Source organism: Myotis yumanensis, unplaced genomic scaffold (genome assembly GCF_028538775.1).
Source record: "Myotis yumanensis isolate MYYU_CA2020_CCGP unplaced genomic scaffold, mMyoYum1.0.hap1 SCAF_9, whole genome shotgun sequence".
Classification (NCBI taxonomy): Eukaryota; Metazoa; Chordata; class Mammalia; order Chiroptera; family Vespertilionidae; genus Myotis; species Myotis yumanensis.
In genome coordinates, this window is record NW_027223760.1 from 43,428,203 (window position 1) to 43,445,673 (window position 17,471).

The 17,471-nt window shown below is 43.1% G+C and overlaps 1 protein-coding gene across 3 annotated transcripts in view; it reads left to right on the forward strand.

The window, feature by feature from the left end:
* Window positions 1-9,334: 9,334 nt before the first annotated feature.
* The window catches only part of CROT (carnitine O-octanoyltransferase), a 39,698-nt gene continuing 31,561 nt past the window's right edge, over window positions 9,335-17,471 (forward strand). For 2 of the 3 annotated variants that reach the window (XM_070424171.1, XM_070424173.1), the window contains exons 1-4: window positions 9,335-9,397; window positions 9,976-10,064; window positions 11,991-12,088; window positions 14,121-14,256. In XM_070424171.1, the coding sequence (XP_070280272.1) occupies window positions 14,142-14,256 (115 nt within the window). In that variant the 5' untranslated portion in view covers window positions 9,335-9,397; window positions 9,976-10,064; window positions 11,991-12,088; window positions 14,121-14,141. The remainder of the gene's footprint in view (window positions 9,398-9,975; window positions 10,065-11,990; window positions 12,089-14,120; window positions 14,257-17,471) is intronic. The other variant, XM_070424172.1, reaches the window with a different exon arrangement.

Here is a 17,471-nt window from a genome sequence, read left to right on the forward strand (position 1 = left end):
CCTTCATCCAGAAGGAGAAGAAAGCCAAAGGGAATAGGAAAACAATAAGGAAGGGGGTGGGGGAGAACCTCACATGTCTCATGTGAGGTTCGACCTTTGAGCCCAGGAGTTACTATAGTAACCAGTCTAAGGGAATAGTCACCAATCAGAGGGGATATCAAGGCACCAGGATCTGCAGCCTTCATAAGCCATAGGGAAAAGGAACTCAGTGGGACCCTTTCCCCTGCCCTACGTGGGAGTTCATTCTGTGGGACTCTTTCCCTCTCCCCACGTGGGAGTCTGTACTTGTTCTTCAATAAATTTCCACCTTTGCTACACCACTTTTTGTCTGTGGATTCATTCTTCGATTCCGGCAGACAAAGAATCCGGGTTCCAGCCAAAAAATTCCGTTTCACCAGGAGATAGAAGTGCTACTGGTTTCTGGACCACACATCAAGAGTAAGGATCTAGACCAGCATTTTCTAATAAGGGTTCCCTGACACTTTCTAATTAGAAACAACAGCAGCAAACATAAACTGGAAAAGTTATTCCTAAACCCTTCTTCAAATACACTGTTATAAATCTGAGGAAGTTTTATGTTTTTGTCAGTCATTATCTGTGGACACTACCCTTTCTTGGCTCCCGTATGATTAAACGTCTCGAACTTCTTATATAAGAGTATGCATCTAATTGCACTCTTTTGTACTCTTAATACAATGTTGATTATTTATTTCCTGGTTTGGCCCGGATGCAGGTAGCCTCCTTCTGGAGTCCTTGGCATGGGAGGACACAAGTTTCCTCTTGTATCCTAACTGCCAAAGAGTTACAATAGCTGTAGCATTTCCTCCCACATAGACTGTACTTGTTTGCTCACTGAAGAACAATCGGAAGAATAAGACCCTATTCATTCATCCTGGGCCCTATCAGAGACGCGTGGGGACTGTTTCAGCTCAGGTAGCTTCTTTAGAAGTAGAAGCCACAAGCCTAGGTGAAGAGGTGTAAACCCCCGAACTTGCTGTGCTCTCTGGGGAAGCTGGACTGCTTGCCAAGAAGCAGCAGCCACTGCCTCTCTGTTCAGTTTCCTGACAGTTGGGGACAGTAGACAAAGCTACTGGTAACCACAAGAGTATTTTCTGTCCCTATGGATTTGCCTGTTTTTAAAATGTAATATGTATGAAATGTAGTAAATGGAACATTACTTATGTGACCTTTGTGTTTGGCTTCTTTCACCTTAGCGAAAGGTTTTCAAGGTTGGACCATGTTGTATCATATACCAAAAAGCAACAAAAGAAAAAAAAGGAAATATTGAAGATGAGTTTCAATTAGAAATCCCATAAAAGATGGTAGGTTTAAAATCAGACACATAAGTTTTTACATTCTATGTAAAGGGATTTAATGTTTCAGTTAAGACAAAAATTGTTAGATTCGATCAAAAAGCTCAACTGTATACCATTTATGAGAATCACATTACACCTACAGACTGAATACAATAAAAAAGGCAACTTAAAAACATTAGGAGAGCTTTGTGGTATTTTTACTTGCCCTTTTCTCTTTCCTCCCCAGGTCAAAGGTAGTCTTGAAGACAGCAGCCTGTGTCCCCAGTGTGGGACCGTGGTCCCTGGTTCTGAGGGAGCAGGGCAGACCTTATTCAAGAATTATTGTAGAGTTTTGTTCTAACCTTTCTGGGGGTACCTGAAGGACTGAGGCAAGAAGCTGGTCTGTTTCACGTCCTTGGGAACTTCCCCAGGCTAGAGAAACAGCAAGCACTGCTCATTAACATTGGATAGCAGGCAAACAATGTACATCTGCCTAGAACAAAAGATCATGGTTGAGATGTACAACAGATCACTAAGGACTGGGAGGAAAAGTCAGAAGAGAATTTTTTAGGGAAATGAGGGCATTCCAAAGCAAACATATGTACTGAGGAATTTAGAAAGCCCACCATGCAGGCAAGCATGCTCAGAAAAGATCTGAAAAGACCTTAAGCTTTGGCATCAGGCTGATCCCTAAAGTTCAACACAAGTCTAAGTGTTGAAGGAGTGCCCTAGCACAGAGCCCATCAGCAAAGACTGGGATGGTTTTTGTTGTTGTTTTAGTTCTGGCAATCAAGGAATTCTCTATCAAAACACAGATATCAACCTGCTTTTTATAAAGAAATCAGTTTTGATGAATGGTAAACTATAAAGTAGTCATTATGGAACACTAGAGGCCTGGTGCACGAATTCGTGCATGGGTGGGTCCCTCTGGGTGGCCTGCAGAGATTGGGCCGAAACCCGCAGTCCAACACCGCCTGCAGCTCCTACCTGCTCCTCCCACTCATCCCGGCCCCACTGTGCCTGCTGCAGGCTTACACCCAATCAGTCCCGATCAGGGGAGGCTTGTGCTGCCACAGCAGACTCACCAGCCATGACCTGCGTCTGACACCTGTTATGCCCAGATTTCAAGATTCCCAAGAAACCACACCAGGGAGCCATCCAATCCGATGCAAGAGCATAAGAATCTGTATTTCAAGCTAGCTTGAGCTCTCCATCCACCAGACTCACCGACACATCGGCTAGCCAAGTGGCCAAGAGAGCCAACCCCGCCCAGAGACCGGTTATATAGGGGGGGGTCGGAGTAAGGGGAGGAGAAAGGACTGTGCTCTGCCGATTGGCCAGGCGCAAGCCGGGTCCTGTTACACAGGATGTGCATATCTATGGCGTGCACTTCCCTTGATTGTCATTGGTTAGTTTAAAATCCCGGGCGTGGCCAGCAGAGGCCTGGGCTTCCGGGAAGAAGGCCGCACATGGCCCCAACATGGAGGATACAGGCAAGATGGAGGGCATAGCCCTCGCCCTTTCAGCACCCTCCCAAGGGGAGTAGCCTGCAGGATCAGGCTGAAACTGGCTTTCCGACATCCCCCAAGGGGTCCTGGATTGCGAGAGAGCACAGGCCAGGCTGAGGGACCCCACTGGTGCATGATCGGTCTGGGGAGGGACCGCAGGAGGGCTCCAGGGCGTGTCCAGCCCATCTTGCTCAGTCCCAATTGACCAGACCCCAGCAGCAAGCTAACCTACTGGTTGGAGCATCTGCCCTCTGGTGGTCAGTGCACGTCATAGCGAGCGGTTGAGCAGCCTTAGTATATCATGAGCATATTATGCTTTGATTGGTTGTTCGATTGTTCTGCTGTTCAGTCTATTTGCATGTTTCTCTTTTATTAGATAGGATAAGTCATTATAGGAAAATGAAAATGAGAAGGAAACATTAACACACAAGCCAGAATAAATCACTGTTAATGTTCTGTTATATTTTTTTAAGGTATTATTATTGAGAATCTAATGTATGCATTTACTACATAAGACATCCTTAAATATTAAGCCTTAGCCGGTTTGGCCCAGTGAATAAGAGAGTCAGCCTGTGGACCAAAGGGTCCTGGGTTCGATTCTGGTCAAGGGCATGTACCTGGGTTGCAGGCTTCTCTCACACAGATGTATATCTCTGCCTTTCCCTCTCTCTTCCACTCTCTCTAAAAATCAATGGAAAAATATCCTCAGGTGCGGATTAAAAAAAAGACATCTTGAGATACTTTTTAAAAAATCATTTTCAAATTGATTAAGGACAGTACACAAACACACAAAATCCCCTGGATTGCACACTTTGTTTTAAGTTCTGGAATACAGTACCAGAGATTTAACATCAAGTGGAATGCACAGGGTGTCCCCCAAAATGCATACTCACTTTAACAGCAGATAGCTCAATTTTGAAAATGAAATGTATATTAATAAACACTGCCTTTACAATTATTCAAAGTGTGTGTATACATTTTTGGGGGACACTATATGCATACATACACATACACACACACACACACACACACTGCTGGAAGCAAGGGTGGTTCCACACTTCCATCTGTCATGTTCATTTTAACAGGAAAAATACAAAACTAGGAGCTTGAAAAATCTAAGTTCTGATCCCTCCTCCATCATTTCCTCGTATTCATATAATTCCAGGGATTATATTATTTAACATTAACTTTATATTTCTGGGCTTCTGTTGATGAAACTCTTATGAAGATAATAGCACATAATATTTCTGAAGGCAAGACGAGGGATTGATTGTGTGATATCCTGAGGCCCCATAAAAATATGTATGCAAATATAGATATATACAAACATGCATATATAACATATGTTTAAAATCAGTTATGTTAGGCCATCTGGAAAATACAGAAGACTGTAAAGAAATAAAAATAATTCAGATTCTGGGAGCAGTTCCTTTCCACCAATCATCTCCTTTTCATTGTTTAAAAAAAAAAAACACAACTAGACTGAGGATGTGAGAGGTGACATTTCTCATTTCTCAGAAATTCCTCTTGAGGCAAGTGAAGAAACAGAAAGAGGAAAATGAGGTTTTGTTTTGAAATGAGGTCTCGTTTTCAGAGTTTAGTAATGGTGGAGTTTACCTGCTTCCTTGCCCCTCCCCCCCACCTCCAAGTTTTTGGTGGTCAGGTCTGAACCAGGATAGAGTTCCCAATTGTGAACCATGAAAGATATATGTAAATTCTAGTGAATGAAAGAAAAACTTCTAATAACAATAAGGATTTGGAAGCAATCCCTGATGTAGGTTATTTTTAAATTTATTTTAGAGAGAGAGGGAGGGAGAGAAACACCTAGTCCAATTATTTATGCATTTGTTGGTTCTTTTATGTGCCCTGAGTGGAGATCTAACCCACAACTTGGTGTGTAGGGACAATGCTCTAACTGAGCTAGACCAAGTATATTTGTTTTATTACTTCCTTGGACCCACACACTGAATACATTTGAAACGATTTTTAATTCCTTGCAACTTTGGGTTGAAAAATAAAAATTTAGATAGTATTAAAAAAATAAAAAATAAAAAAATAATTCAGATTCTGATAACTCAGAGATAAAGATTCTTATATAGTTCCCCCCCCCCCCCACCCCCCCACACGCACACATAAAAATTTCAAACAGCACTCACTTTGGCTTGGCATTGTGTTAGAGACATACAAAGTGTATCTAATAAAATGCCTTATGTTGAATTTCTATTTAAAAGCAAGTATTGCACTAACCGGTTTGGCTCAGCGGATAGAGCGTCGGCCTGTGGACTCAAGGGTCCCAGGTTCGATTCTGGTCAAGGGCATGTATCTTGGTTGCGGGCACATCCCCAGTAGCGGGTGTGCAAGAGACAGCTGATCGATGTTTCTCTCTCATCGATGTTTCTAACTTTCTATCCCTCTCTCCTCCTCTCTGTAAAAAATCAATAAAATATATTTTTTAAAAAATAAAAATAAAAGCAAGTATTAAGACAAAGGATGACATTGTCTAGAAGAATTATATAAGTAATGAAAAGAAAAAATACACACAACACACATTTATCCAGCAGAATGTCAAATGCACTTTTTGTAGAAATTGCACACTTGGCAGCCTATGATTTTTTTCACAACATACGTGCTTTACCATGAAATACCACAAAGAATGCCTTGGGCCTTCCACCTATGAGCTGTCATATCTACGGACACAGAAAACTGGAAAATACAGGATTGACTTGTTGATTTGCATTTGTATTTAACGTAATACCGGGCAAGGAGCAGTGCTCAATAAATACTTATTTGTATAGCCTTTCACCCCGTTAGCTAGTTAGCTAATTACATATCAGCCTCTGTGAAACAGAAAGGAAAAGAATGAATCTTACGCACACCAGAGTGGAGCCTAAAATACCTGAAATGCTAACAAGAAAGCCGCTGTATTAGGCAGCCAGTGTTAACGGGTGTATCAAATTGCCCAGTCACAGTAACTGTCCCAGTTAACCAACTTCAGTAGCTCAAGCCCCCAGGGTGAGCTTGCAGCCGAGGAATGGCTCACCATTACAAACCTACGGACATTGGGAATGATCTGTGGAGAAATAGGCTGTGCAGTCAGTCTGGGTGAAGACGTGAGAAGAGGACAAGAAGACCACAAATAAAGGTTTCCTGTAGGAGTTCGTGTGTAAGAAAGAATGGATAGTAGACCTAAGAAATGGTGGAATCCGTTTTGTTTTCCAAGGAATCCTACAAGTTCCCTGTGGTGGATCGCCAATCAGACCACACCATGTCTACTCCACCTTCCCGTGGGATTTGTGCCCAGCAGGAGACATGGTCGCAATGAGCCCTGCTTTGGGGCACCTCATAAAGCTCATTGGGACTTTCTCAGAACTATATAGAAGGTGGGGCCCATGGCGCTTAGAGAAGAACCACTCCCCAGAAAATGCTGGCGGCTAGCTAGGGTTCAAGTGATTAGCTCAAATCCACACATCTGAGCAGCAGAAAGAGGTTTCTAGACCTTACTTACTGTGAGTGCTCGGATATACTACCCCACATTATCTGAATTACAATGACCCTGCTATGAAATCGTGAGGTTCCTGAAGGTTATTCTGAAATCTATTAACAGTTCACTGTTTATTCAAGAATATTATAGTCTCATCATCAAAACTCTATCTGGAAAAGTGATAGCCCTAAGGTATGAATGGCTTTGTGTACCAAGATAAGTCTCGGAACCCAGAAGAGACTCAGGAAACGGCCGGCATTCTCAGCACTTGATACAAAATTTATTTTCCTCAACAAAGCAAGAATACAACGTTGAATAAAAGTTGATACATCACTATGTAAACACTAATGTGATAATGTATCCTTAATCTTAGTGCTTTAAAGCTATTTTATATTTATTGATCTAAAAGTAGGTCATTTGAGGTTTTGCCATAAACACTTCATGAAGTTGTCAAGTTTCTATTCCTCAGGAGAAAAGATATCATTCAGGAAGAGCCCTTATGCTCTTCTTTTGATGCCTGATTAAATGGAATGTTTCCTCAAAAATATGTTGTATCAAGTAATAAACATAAGCATTAAATTCATATTATCCAAACTCATTCATAAAACTCACTCTCCAAAATGTGGGAAAAGGCCTTTTTTCAGGGCCTTTCGTTTTCCTGAAAAGTAGTGATGATATGGAGAGACTGCTACTTAAGAGAATCCTCTATTAACCATACTGGAGAAGTTGCCCCTAAGAAAACCCTTAGTTTATATTTGTATACAACCATATTATTTGTACCAAATTTGCCCGACTTCTGAAGCTGAAGTAATCAAGGAATGGAAAACAGCTGTCTTCCAAGTCAGGTGCGACGGCTCAGTGGACACAGATGTAACGTAAGTGGAACATTAACAATATGCCTAGAAAGATCTATAGGCACTTCTGTATTTTGATCTTGCCTTTAGCGATGCAGGAACTATATAACATAATGCAGCAGGGCTCTGGGAGGGCTTCCTGAGTAGCAAGCTCCGTTCACTCCTTCAGTAATGAATTCCTTCTTGAAAGAGAAAGATTCTTCTTTGGTCCTATCTCTTCACAGCTTGCTTTTCATTCTGCTACACGTCCTAAAATCTATTTTAAAAAATAACCTTTTTCCCCCTCCTATACAATCAAGTTTATGTACAACTCATTTTCATTCAGTCCTACAGTCCCCCCCCCCCCCCTGCAACCCCCCAAGAATCCAGAAATCTCTACAAAAATATCTTGTTTCCCTTTAAATAAATATCAAGACTAGGAGAATGACAGTGCAACTTAGTGACCCTAAATTTTATGCCACCAACAGGCATTAAACGTGCATAAACTTTTAAAGAGGTGCTAAAATTCGCTAGCAAGGAGAAAAATAATTCAATGAAGGTTTCTTTTTCTTTCTCATTTAATTAATTAATTAATTTTCTTAAAAAAATCTTTATTGTTGAAAGTATTACATAGGGCTTCCTCCCTCCCCCCATTAACCCCTTCCAGCCCGCTCCCGCCCCTCCCTCCCCATGAAGGTTTCTGAGTAGCTTTTTATTATTGTTTAAGAATAAGCGAATTTTAACATTATTCACAACACAGCACTTATATGCTATGAGAGAAAAGTTCTTTATTGCTTCAGAAATTACTTATACAAGTTTACACTCCCTTATCTGAACTTTTGGCCTGATATATTTCAGAATTCAGAACTTTTACTAGAAAGGCATGTCTGCCACATATTACGCAACCTCTCCAACAAGGGCTGGAACCGCACTGCGGTCTGCAGGAAACTTATGGCTATTCACACCAAGTGAATATGTATTTATACAGAGCCTCAGTTCCCTTCAGATCAGATTTCACCAAGGAAGTTAGGAAAGATAAAGGATTGGGACCTTCGATCTGACATGTTAACTTGAAATCTATCTTAATATTTGATATCTAGTTTAGAGTCACTGTACATTACTGTTGTTTCTTTTTTTAAAAAAAAATATTTTATTGATTTTTTACAGAGAGGAAGGGAGAGGGATAGAGAGTCAGAAACATCGATTAGCTGCCTCCTGCACACCCCCTACTGGGGATGTGCCTGCAACCAAGGTACACGCCCTTGACCTGAATCGAACCTGGGACCCTTCAGTCCGCAGGTCGACGCTCTATCCACTGAGCCAAACCGGTCAGGGCTCACAACAAATACACAGTGTATTTAAAATGAAACAGTCTATTTTATTTCAGGAAGTAAATGTAAAATAGATTAACCTGTGAAACTAAGTTAACTACATTATGATCTTCCTCTAGAACTTGCCTAGTTCCACTCTGGTTAAAAAACTCTATTTTTTGGCGCGATCGTACATGACTCCAAGCTTGCAGTGCGAGCATCCCTGGGGCTCCCGGGACCTTCGGCACCGTGCAGACCCGTGGAAGGGCCGGGAGGCGGGGATGGGCTGCAGCACGCCCAGCGGGGCGAACTCCCGCCTCCGTGGGTGAAGGTGAGAGAGGCAGGTAGGGACGCGTGGTGGTTCCCGCACAGGGTGAACAATGAGATTGCTTAGAAGGCGTTGGCATCACTTCTTGCTGTTGGGGTGGCGGAAAAAGTCGCTCTGGGAGGGGGAGGAGCGGCTGGTAAACCCGAGATGTGGCTGCAAGAGGAAGGGAAACGGGGCACCGAGGCTTGAGCAAGTTGGGTAGGAATGGGTCAGGGCCATCGAGTCCCGCGCCGGTCCCACAGGGTTAGGTATCTGTGTGGGCGGCGCGGGGGGCGGGGGGCGAGACCCGCCGTGCCGGGGCCTGGGCGCTGTGCTCCGCCGGCAGCGAGTCACTGAGCGCCGCCAGGCCGGGTCGCACAGTTCGCCCGCATCCTCCGGGCTTTCCCAGGCCCGCAGCCTGGAACCTGCCCAGCCCGCGGCGCCCCCGGGAGGTGTGGCTGGTCCCCGCAGAGCGCAGGCCCGGCCCGGCCCCGCCTTCGAATGGGGGCGGGACCTTCTGGGATTCCACCCAATCCCCGCTCCCCGGCGTCCGAGGGGGCGGACCCTCGCAGCTTTCCACCCAATCCCCGCTCCCCGGTGGCCTTAAGGGAGCGGGCTGGTGCGGGTGTCGGCGGCGGCGGCGGAATGGGCGAAGGGCGCGGGGTGAGTGAGGCCCCCGAGACTGCGCTCCCGGTTCCCCGAAGCTGCCCGGGGTGGGGGGCAGTTCAATGGTGTAGAACCGAGTTACGTAGTGTAGGCGGGGCAGGGGCCAGGACTCGGCCTGGTGGGGTCAGCAGGCGTCTTGCCTGCGGGGTCCGGGAGGTACCCCCGGTGTCGGCCGCCGGGCGGGTCCGTCGCGGTGCTGGGTTAGCTTTCTCTCCGTCGGTGGCCTCCCGAGCGTGCAGAGCTGACCTTGGTTGGAGGGCGGAGTCTCCGAGCTCGGGTCGCTCTCTGCGCCTCGGTCTCTAGAGCTCAGCCTTGAACTCTGTCGCCTTGTACCCTGTGGACCCAATGGAGGGCAGTGCGGTTGTTTGCAAACTAGTGAGCCGTGTAGTAGTTTTTACCCGATTCTCTAGCAGATGGACTTTTGGAGTATGTTTGCTGTGCTTTCCCCAAAAGTTTGAGTCGTGGGGCCTCCCAACCTCTAGATTGTCCGTCTTGCACCTTCTTTCACCAGTTTTTGCCAAAACACCCCCCCGCCCCCTCCCATCCGCAATTATTTACTTTCTTTCTTCCCATAGTCACCAGCCTAGTTCAGCCCCCGTGATCTGAAAACAGAATTGTTGCAACAGGCTCCTGGAACTCCTAAACAACTCCTCTTGGTGTTCTGGTATGTGGCAGATTATTATTGTTATTATTATTATGTTTACTTCTTGTTCCTGGTTCTCTTTTCCACTTTGATTTTACATCTTTTGGCTCCCAGGAAGCCCACTATAATGAAATCCAGTGTCATCATTTTCTTATTGCACATATAGGTTCTTTTGGAATTATGTTATTTAATTTAATCTTCATGATTGAGAATTTAAAAAGCATCCTTCATGAAAGAATCTGATAATTCTTATTTTAATGTGTACCTCTTGGTTAGTTAAGACTTGAGTGGGTATGGAATTGGTATTCTTGGTCTCAGTTTCCTAAAGGCTGAGGAATACAGAAAATAGCTTTTCTATATATGTGTTCTAGGTTCCTATTGCTGCCATAACAATTTATCACAAACTTAATAAAAAAACCCACGAATTTATTATCTCACAGCTTCTGTAGATCAGCAGCCCTGGTGGGTACTCGGCCTAGGATCTCACAAAGCTGAAGTGAATGTTTCTTTAGGTGCGGGTTCTTGTCTGGGGGCTCTGGGAGAGAACCGACCTCCAGGAGGCTCATTGAGGTTGTTGGCAGAATTCATCTTCTTGCAGCTGTAGGACAAAGGTTCCCATTTCCTTCCTGGCTGACAGCCTGGGCCTCTCTTCCTTCCACAAGACCACCTGCCAGACAACACCTTTTGTGGTTTTAATCTCTCGGACTCTTCTGTCACCAGCTGGAGAAAGCTTTCTGCTCCTAAAGGCTCAAGTGATTAGATGAAACTCACCTGATAATCTCCCTATTTTAAGGTTAATCGTGCTGTGTAAAATAACAAAATCACAAGCATGGAAGTGAAAATCTCAAATTCACAGGTTCTGTGGGTTGGAGTGGGAGGGTGGGTACCAGGGGGCATTCATAGAAATTCTGCCTAGCTAGCATAATATGGTCATCTGAACCGGATTATTTTTATTTTGTGCACTATTAAAAAAAAAACACCTCAACAGCTTTGTTTGATTATATGATTACTAGAGGCCAGGTGCATGATATTTGTACGGTGGGGGGGAGGGGGGGACTCCCTCAGCCCAGCCTGTGCCCTCTCGCAATCCAAGACCCCTCTGGTAGGGTCCCTAGGCCTGGCCAGGGATCAGGGCCTATGGGGACTTTCCTTCCCCCAGCTGCTGGCAGCTGGCCCCGCCCCTACCGCTGCCACTGCTTGCCATATGTGCAGTGCTGTCCCCCCCACCCCATCTCCCTCTGTGGGAGACAGGTGTGAGGTGCAATTGCTTCGCTTGCCTGGGCCTTCCTCTGCAGGGCGATCAATCATGGAGCCCCCCCACCGATCGCCCTGCAGAGGGTGGCCTGGGCCTCCTTCTGAGGGGTGATCTTGGCGCTCCTCTCCCCCCCCCCCCCCCGCCCCCCCCAGCTCCACCAAGTGCATCACACCTGCCTTGGCTGGCCTGGCACCAGTGCGTGTCGTAGCGTGGTCATCCAGAAGGTCATCCAGATGGTCATTCTGCTGTTCTGTTGTTTGGTCGATTTGCATATTACACTTTGATTATTATAGATGCTCTCTACAGTTAAGGAAATGGAATTAAAGTTAGTTGCCCATGGGCACATGTCTAGAAAGTGCAGAGCTGGTATTTGAACCCAGATCTACATTTCCATTAGGCCTAAAGCCATGTTTATGGGTAGTCAAAGTGAAGTGCAGCGAAAGTCATCAGACAGGAAGAGGCTGAGGAACTGTGAGAGCTCTATTGTATCACATTTTTGGATTGTATCTTTTTATTAGTGGTATAGGCTACGCTAAGCTCTTCTACCCTAACAAAGGAAACCCAAAATACAATGGTATAAATAAAAGCTTTTTTTTTTTTCCCCCCATAAATCTAGAGGGAGGAGTACAGGGCTAGTAGGAAGATTCTGACAACGTCATTAAAAGCATCCTTTGTTTTATTTCGCTTCACAGATTTTTTACAAATTGAAGGCAAGACCCACTACCAGCAAAAAGATTACAACTCACTTTATTGCAGTGGTCTGGAACCGAACCCCCGCAATATCTCTGAGGTATGCCTGTACATTGTGTACATGGCTTCCATAAATGGGCCCAAGGTGCTCTTCCAGTTGGGACTACCTGCTAGGCAGTGAGGAGACAAAGCACATGTAACCCTTTCTAGGGTCATGACCTGGAGGTGACACACCCATCACAAAGCCATGCTGAGCTCCAAGGGAGGGTGGGAGAGCTATAGCTCTGTAGCTACTTGTCCAGCCAAAAACTCGAGATTCTGTTAAGAAAGAAGGGGAAATCATATTGGCTGAAAAGAATCTCTACCATACCCTTGTTTTTGATGTTTTTATTCTGTAACCTCCTATGAGTGGAATATTTTGTATGTCTTTGATATTAGTTTTAAAAGGTAGTATTTGAAAGAGGAGGGAATTCTTACTCAATGTTAGGGTTCCTTGATTTCTCAATTGCTATTTTAATATGTAATTACTTTATAAAGGCTTTTTTGAGAAATCTCATTTTTCATTTAGCACTTGTATGCCTCATTTACACTTTGGGTTAGTTTGAATTTTCTGATGAAAATTAGTACAGTTGTGGAAAATGTTCAAGATTGCTTTGGGAAACTTGAAACCATTCTGTGTAGGTCTCATACCATCTGCACAATTAGATTACGGAAGTTTGTCATGTGATTTTATGTATTCTGTAATATTAGATACTTGCTCTCCAAAGTTCTCTCAGTCCATTATCCTCTTCTATACATCTGAATTCTACCTACCCATTTAGACCTAGTGCAGTTCCCCTCCCCACTATTATGTAGCATTGTATAGGGGAAGACTATAGTCTCAGATCTGGATTTGAGTTGTTTGTTTGGTCTGAGGCAAGTTACCAAATCTGTCTGAGTTTTAGTTTCTTCATTTGTAAAATGGCAGTGAATGCCACCTTTCAGAAATAATATGGAGATTAGGGAGATAACACATGTTCTGTAACACCTACTGCAATATTTAACAAATAGAAGGTGCCCAGTAAATGATAATTTTCCTGGTCCCACTGCTTACTCCTTGACTTCTAGCACTTTGAGTTGTAGGAGAGGAAAAATACTTTTCCTTCTACCATTCTAAATTCTTTGATTTGGTCCAGTAATCAAATTGACATGAAACAGAGTAACAGGAGAAAGTAATCAAATTTATTACGTATATACATATTGAGATTCTGTAAGAATGTGGGCCCCTGAGAACAGGTCTGGCAGTTAAGTCTTATTTGCCATCTTGACCTAAAAAGAAGTGGTAGGTTGTGGTGTGGGGCTTCCAAGGGCAGGGAGGCAATTAACATGGAGATAGGAAAGCAAGTGTTTGGTAAATGAATGTTTGCTGGGCTATCTTTAGCAATGATCACAATTAACTTATATCTATATCTGTATCTGTATCTATCTATCTATCTATCTATCTATCTATCTATCTATCTATATAAAAGGCTAAATGACTGACAGTCTGTCCGACTGACGAGCTGGTACATATGACATGCACTGGCAATTTAAAAATAAACGTTGACTCATGCATGCACGATACATATAAAGCTCTGACTGGTGCCAATAGCACGCATGTGTTTCGATCTGTCATTGTCGATTGTGAATTTGGTTGATACTTCTATTATAGAGAAAGGGTGAATAGCGATATTAAAATATTTCTTCTAATTAATTTCCTTTCAATGTGCAAGAATCCATGCACTGGGCCACTAGTTTAATTATAGTTATCTATTACTGTCCTCCCTGAACCAGGTCCTCTATCAACTTCTTTTAGGTTGTTTGAAGGAATGTCAAAGTTTTTCCTGAATCTTTTGTTTCTTAAAAATAACGAGCTTAAAATAATCAATATCCCAAAAAAGGCATATTTTGGGGTGGCAAGCTTGGCTTTCCTTCAGAGTCTATACTTTTTAAAAATGGGTTCTCTCACTGACAAGTTTATGAAATTATTAAGGATGAGGACCCAGCCCTGGCTATACTGTGGTACCTAAATACTGATTTAGTGAATTGGACCTACCATATATAAAAATATTTATGAGGTTGAAGTTGTGAGTGCTGTCTTTTTTTTTTTTAAGTTTTCCTACTGTGATTGCATCATGGAAAATCAATTGGCTAAGTCAACTGAGGAACGAACATTTCAGTACCAGGATTCTCTTCCATCACTGCCTGTTCCTTCACTTGAAGAATCATTAAAAAAATACCTTGAGTCAGGTATGTTTGTAATCTTTTAGTATAACTATTATTAGCAACTTAAAAAACTATGAAATTGTTAGAAGTCGATGAAGATCTAATTGCTTTTTCTTTTAGACTCATGATAACTAAATATCCTTAAAATGTCCAAATTTTTCTCTTACATTAATTTTTCCATAGTTTAAAAAGTCAGATAGTACCATTAGGCTTACAATAAAAAGTAGTAGTTCTTTGCCTCATCCTCCCACCCTCTGCAAATTCCACTTTCTCAAGCTAGCATATTCAAATAATTTATCTGTTCTTGTGTTATCTCCAGGCTTAAACTTCTTATGCTACTATTGCATGGATTTTTTGGTTGTTGATATTATGAATTAGTTCCTAAAAATATGTGGATTTAGCTCTCTTACCCCTTTAACCTTTCCCCCTCCCCAACATATATGCAATTCAACATATCCACATTTTCCCTCTCATTTTCTCAATATAGTTGTACAAATCACTAGTTGGGATTAAATTAGTATTCACCTGATTTAATTTAGGGTTTCACCTGATACAGATCAGTATTTACCTGAGTCGATTTAGCTGACCATTTAGGGCAGCGGTTCTCAACCTGTGGGTCGTGAACAATGAAAATACATCCTGCATATCAGATATTTACATTACGATTCATAACAGTAGCAAAATTACAGTTATGAAGTAGCAACGAAAATAATTTTATGGTTGGGGGTCACCACAACATGAGGAACTGTATTAAAGGGTCGTGGCATTAGGAAGGTTGAGAACCACTGATTTAGGGTTTATGGTTTTGCAGTTATTCGCATGAGAACCATTTGGTGAACTTTGATTACCTTTTTGCTGCATCCTGCCCCTGCTTCTCCCCCCCCCCCACCCCCCATTTTTCGTTTGCTTAGTTTGCTTTTTATTCACAACGAATTCATTCTCAAACACTTTAATACACCGAGAATCTCTGAATATATTTAAATACATAAGATATTCTTTCAGCTTCATTTTTTTTCTTGAAGGTAACTCTACTTACACCTCTACCCTCTTGCTCCAATCAGTGTTTCTAGAGCTGGTGGGGCAACTGTTGTCCTAGGGCAGTGATGGCGAACCTGTGACACGCGTGTCAGAGGTGACACGTGAACTCTTTTTTTTTTTTTTTTTTTAATATATTTTTATTGATTTTTTACAGAGAGGAAGGGAGAGAGATAGATAGTTAGAAACATCGATGGGAGAGAAACATCGACCAGCTGCCTCCTGCACATCTCCCACGGGGGATGTGCCCGCAACCCAGGTACATGCCCTTGACCGGAATCGAACCCGGGACCTTTCAGTCCGCAGGCCGACGCTCTATCCACTGAGCCAAACCGGTTTTGGCGTGAACTCATTTTTTTGGTTGATTTTTCTTTGTTAAATGGCATTTAAATGCTGGGAGCTGGTCCATCCTTGCTGCTTGACACAGTCGCTGCAGAGAAGAAACGTCTGCACAGCATATGTTTCAAGGGACCTGGTGTATATAGCATACTGTTCTTAATATGTTTGCTCCCCTTAGCGCTATGTGTTTTAACCAAGGTCACCTCTCCGAGAAAGGTTGTTTCCCCAGTTAGGGATTTTTCCTTGAAGTTAGGGAGGAGATAAAACCCCTTAACTAAGTGCCAGGTGGGTAGTTAGTCACTTTAACTACAATCACGCTTAAGCCACATAATCTTTACTCCCTGGAATGGAGATAAGGAACACCCTAACCTTTGGAATAGAAATTGATAGGATTAAAATCAACTGGTATAAATACAGATGTAACAAGACAACAGAACACAGAACCTAGAGACAGAACCTTTCAAGAGAACATGGCAAAAGATCCTGGACAGAACCTGGCTACAGAACTTGGCTGGAGAACCTAGACAGAAGATGGCTGGAGAACCTAGTGAGAGAACCTGGCTGGAGATCCTGACCAGAACTTGGCTGGAGATCCTGGCTAGGCTGCTGATCAACTGAAGGCTGTCTCCGTGTCATTCCTTCTTTGCCGACTCCGTCCACACCTTTGGGGACCCCTGGACCTGTTGGGGTTGGACCCCAACATTTAAATATATAAAATAAATATCAAAAATATAAGTCTTTGTTTTACTATGGTTGCAAATATCAAAAAAATTCTCTATGTAACACGGCACCAGAGTTAAGGTAGGGTTTTTCAAAATGCTGACACGCCGAGCTCAAAAGGTTCGCCATCACTGTCCTAGGACTTTCCTTTGGTCATCATTCTGGCAGCTCTCTTCCCCCCTCCTCTGTTGGATTCCTTGGCTCTTGGATTCTGTCTTCCTCTTTTTTCCCCTTTCTCTTCTCAGGTTGTAGTGCAGTACATCTTTAGTAGCCACTTGAGAAAGGGTATCTGGGAGGAAAATAATGTAGGACCTGAAAAACATTTCTTCTGCCTTCATGCTTGATGGTTTGGCTGACTGTAGAATTCTTGGTTGGAAATGATGCTTTTAAAGCATTTTGAAGGCACTGTCTGTTCTTGAGAAGTCCAATGCTGTTCTGATGTTCAGTCCTTTAATATGTGACCTATTGTTTTTTACTGTCTGGCAACCTCTTTTTTTTATCCCTACCATTCTGAATTTCTCAATGATGTTGCTTAGTGTGTAGTTTCTTTCCTTTATTTCTCTGAATACCCAGTGGGTTCTTTTAGTTGAAAAAGTTAATATTCTTTAGTTCTAGGAAATTTTTGAAATATTTCTTTGGTAGTTTTTCCCTCACTTCTTGCTTTCTGTTTCTGGAACTATTGTTGCTCCAGTCTGGGTCCTTCTAGGCTAAGCTTTGAATTTTAAAATGTTTCCCTTCCATTATTAGTGTATTAATTGCTGTTGAGTCAGCTTTGACTCCTGGCGACTGTGAATGAGTGATGTCCACGATGGCTCAGCTCCTGTAGACTCATGCCTGTGGCTTATTTCACGCAGTCAGTCCCCGGTCTTCCTCTTTTCCTGTTGTCATCTATTTTCCCAGTTCTATTGTCTTGTCCAAAGAACCCGGCCTTCTCATGATGTTCCCAAAGTAGGGCAGCTGCAGTTTTGTCCTTTTTTCCTCCAGTGATATTTCAGGCAAACTACCGGATCCACTTGTTCTTCCTTTCTGGTGGCCCAGAGTATCCATAGAGCTCTCCTCCAACACCATGTTTCAAATGAATCAGTTTTTTTCCTGTCAGCCTTTTTCACTCTCCCAACTTTTGCACCCATATATGGTTATTGGAA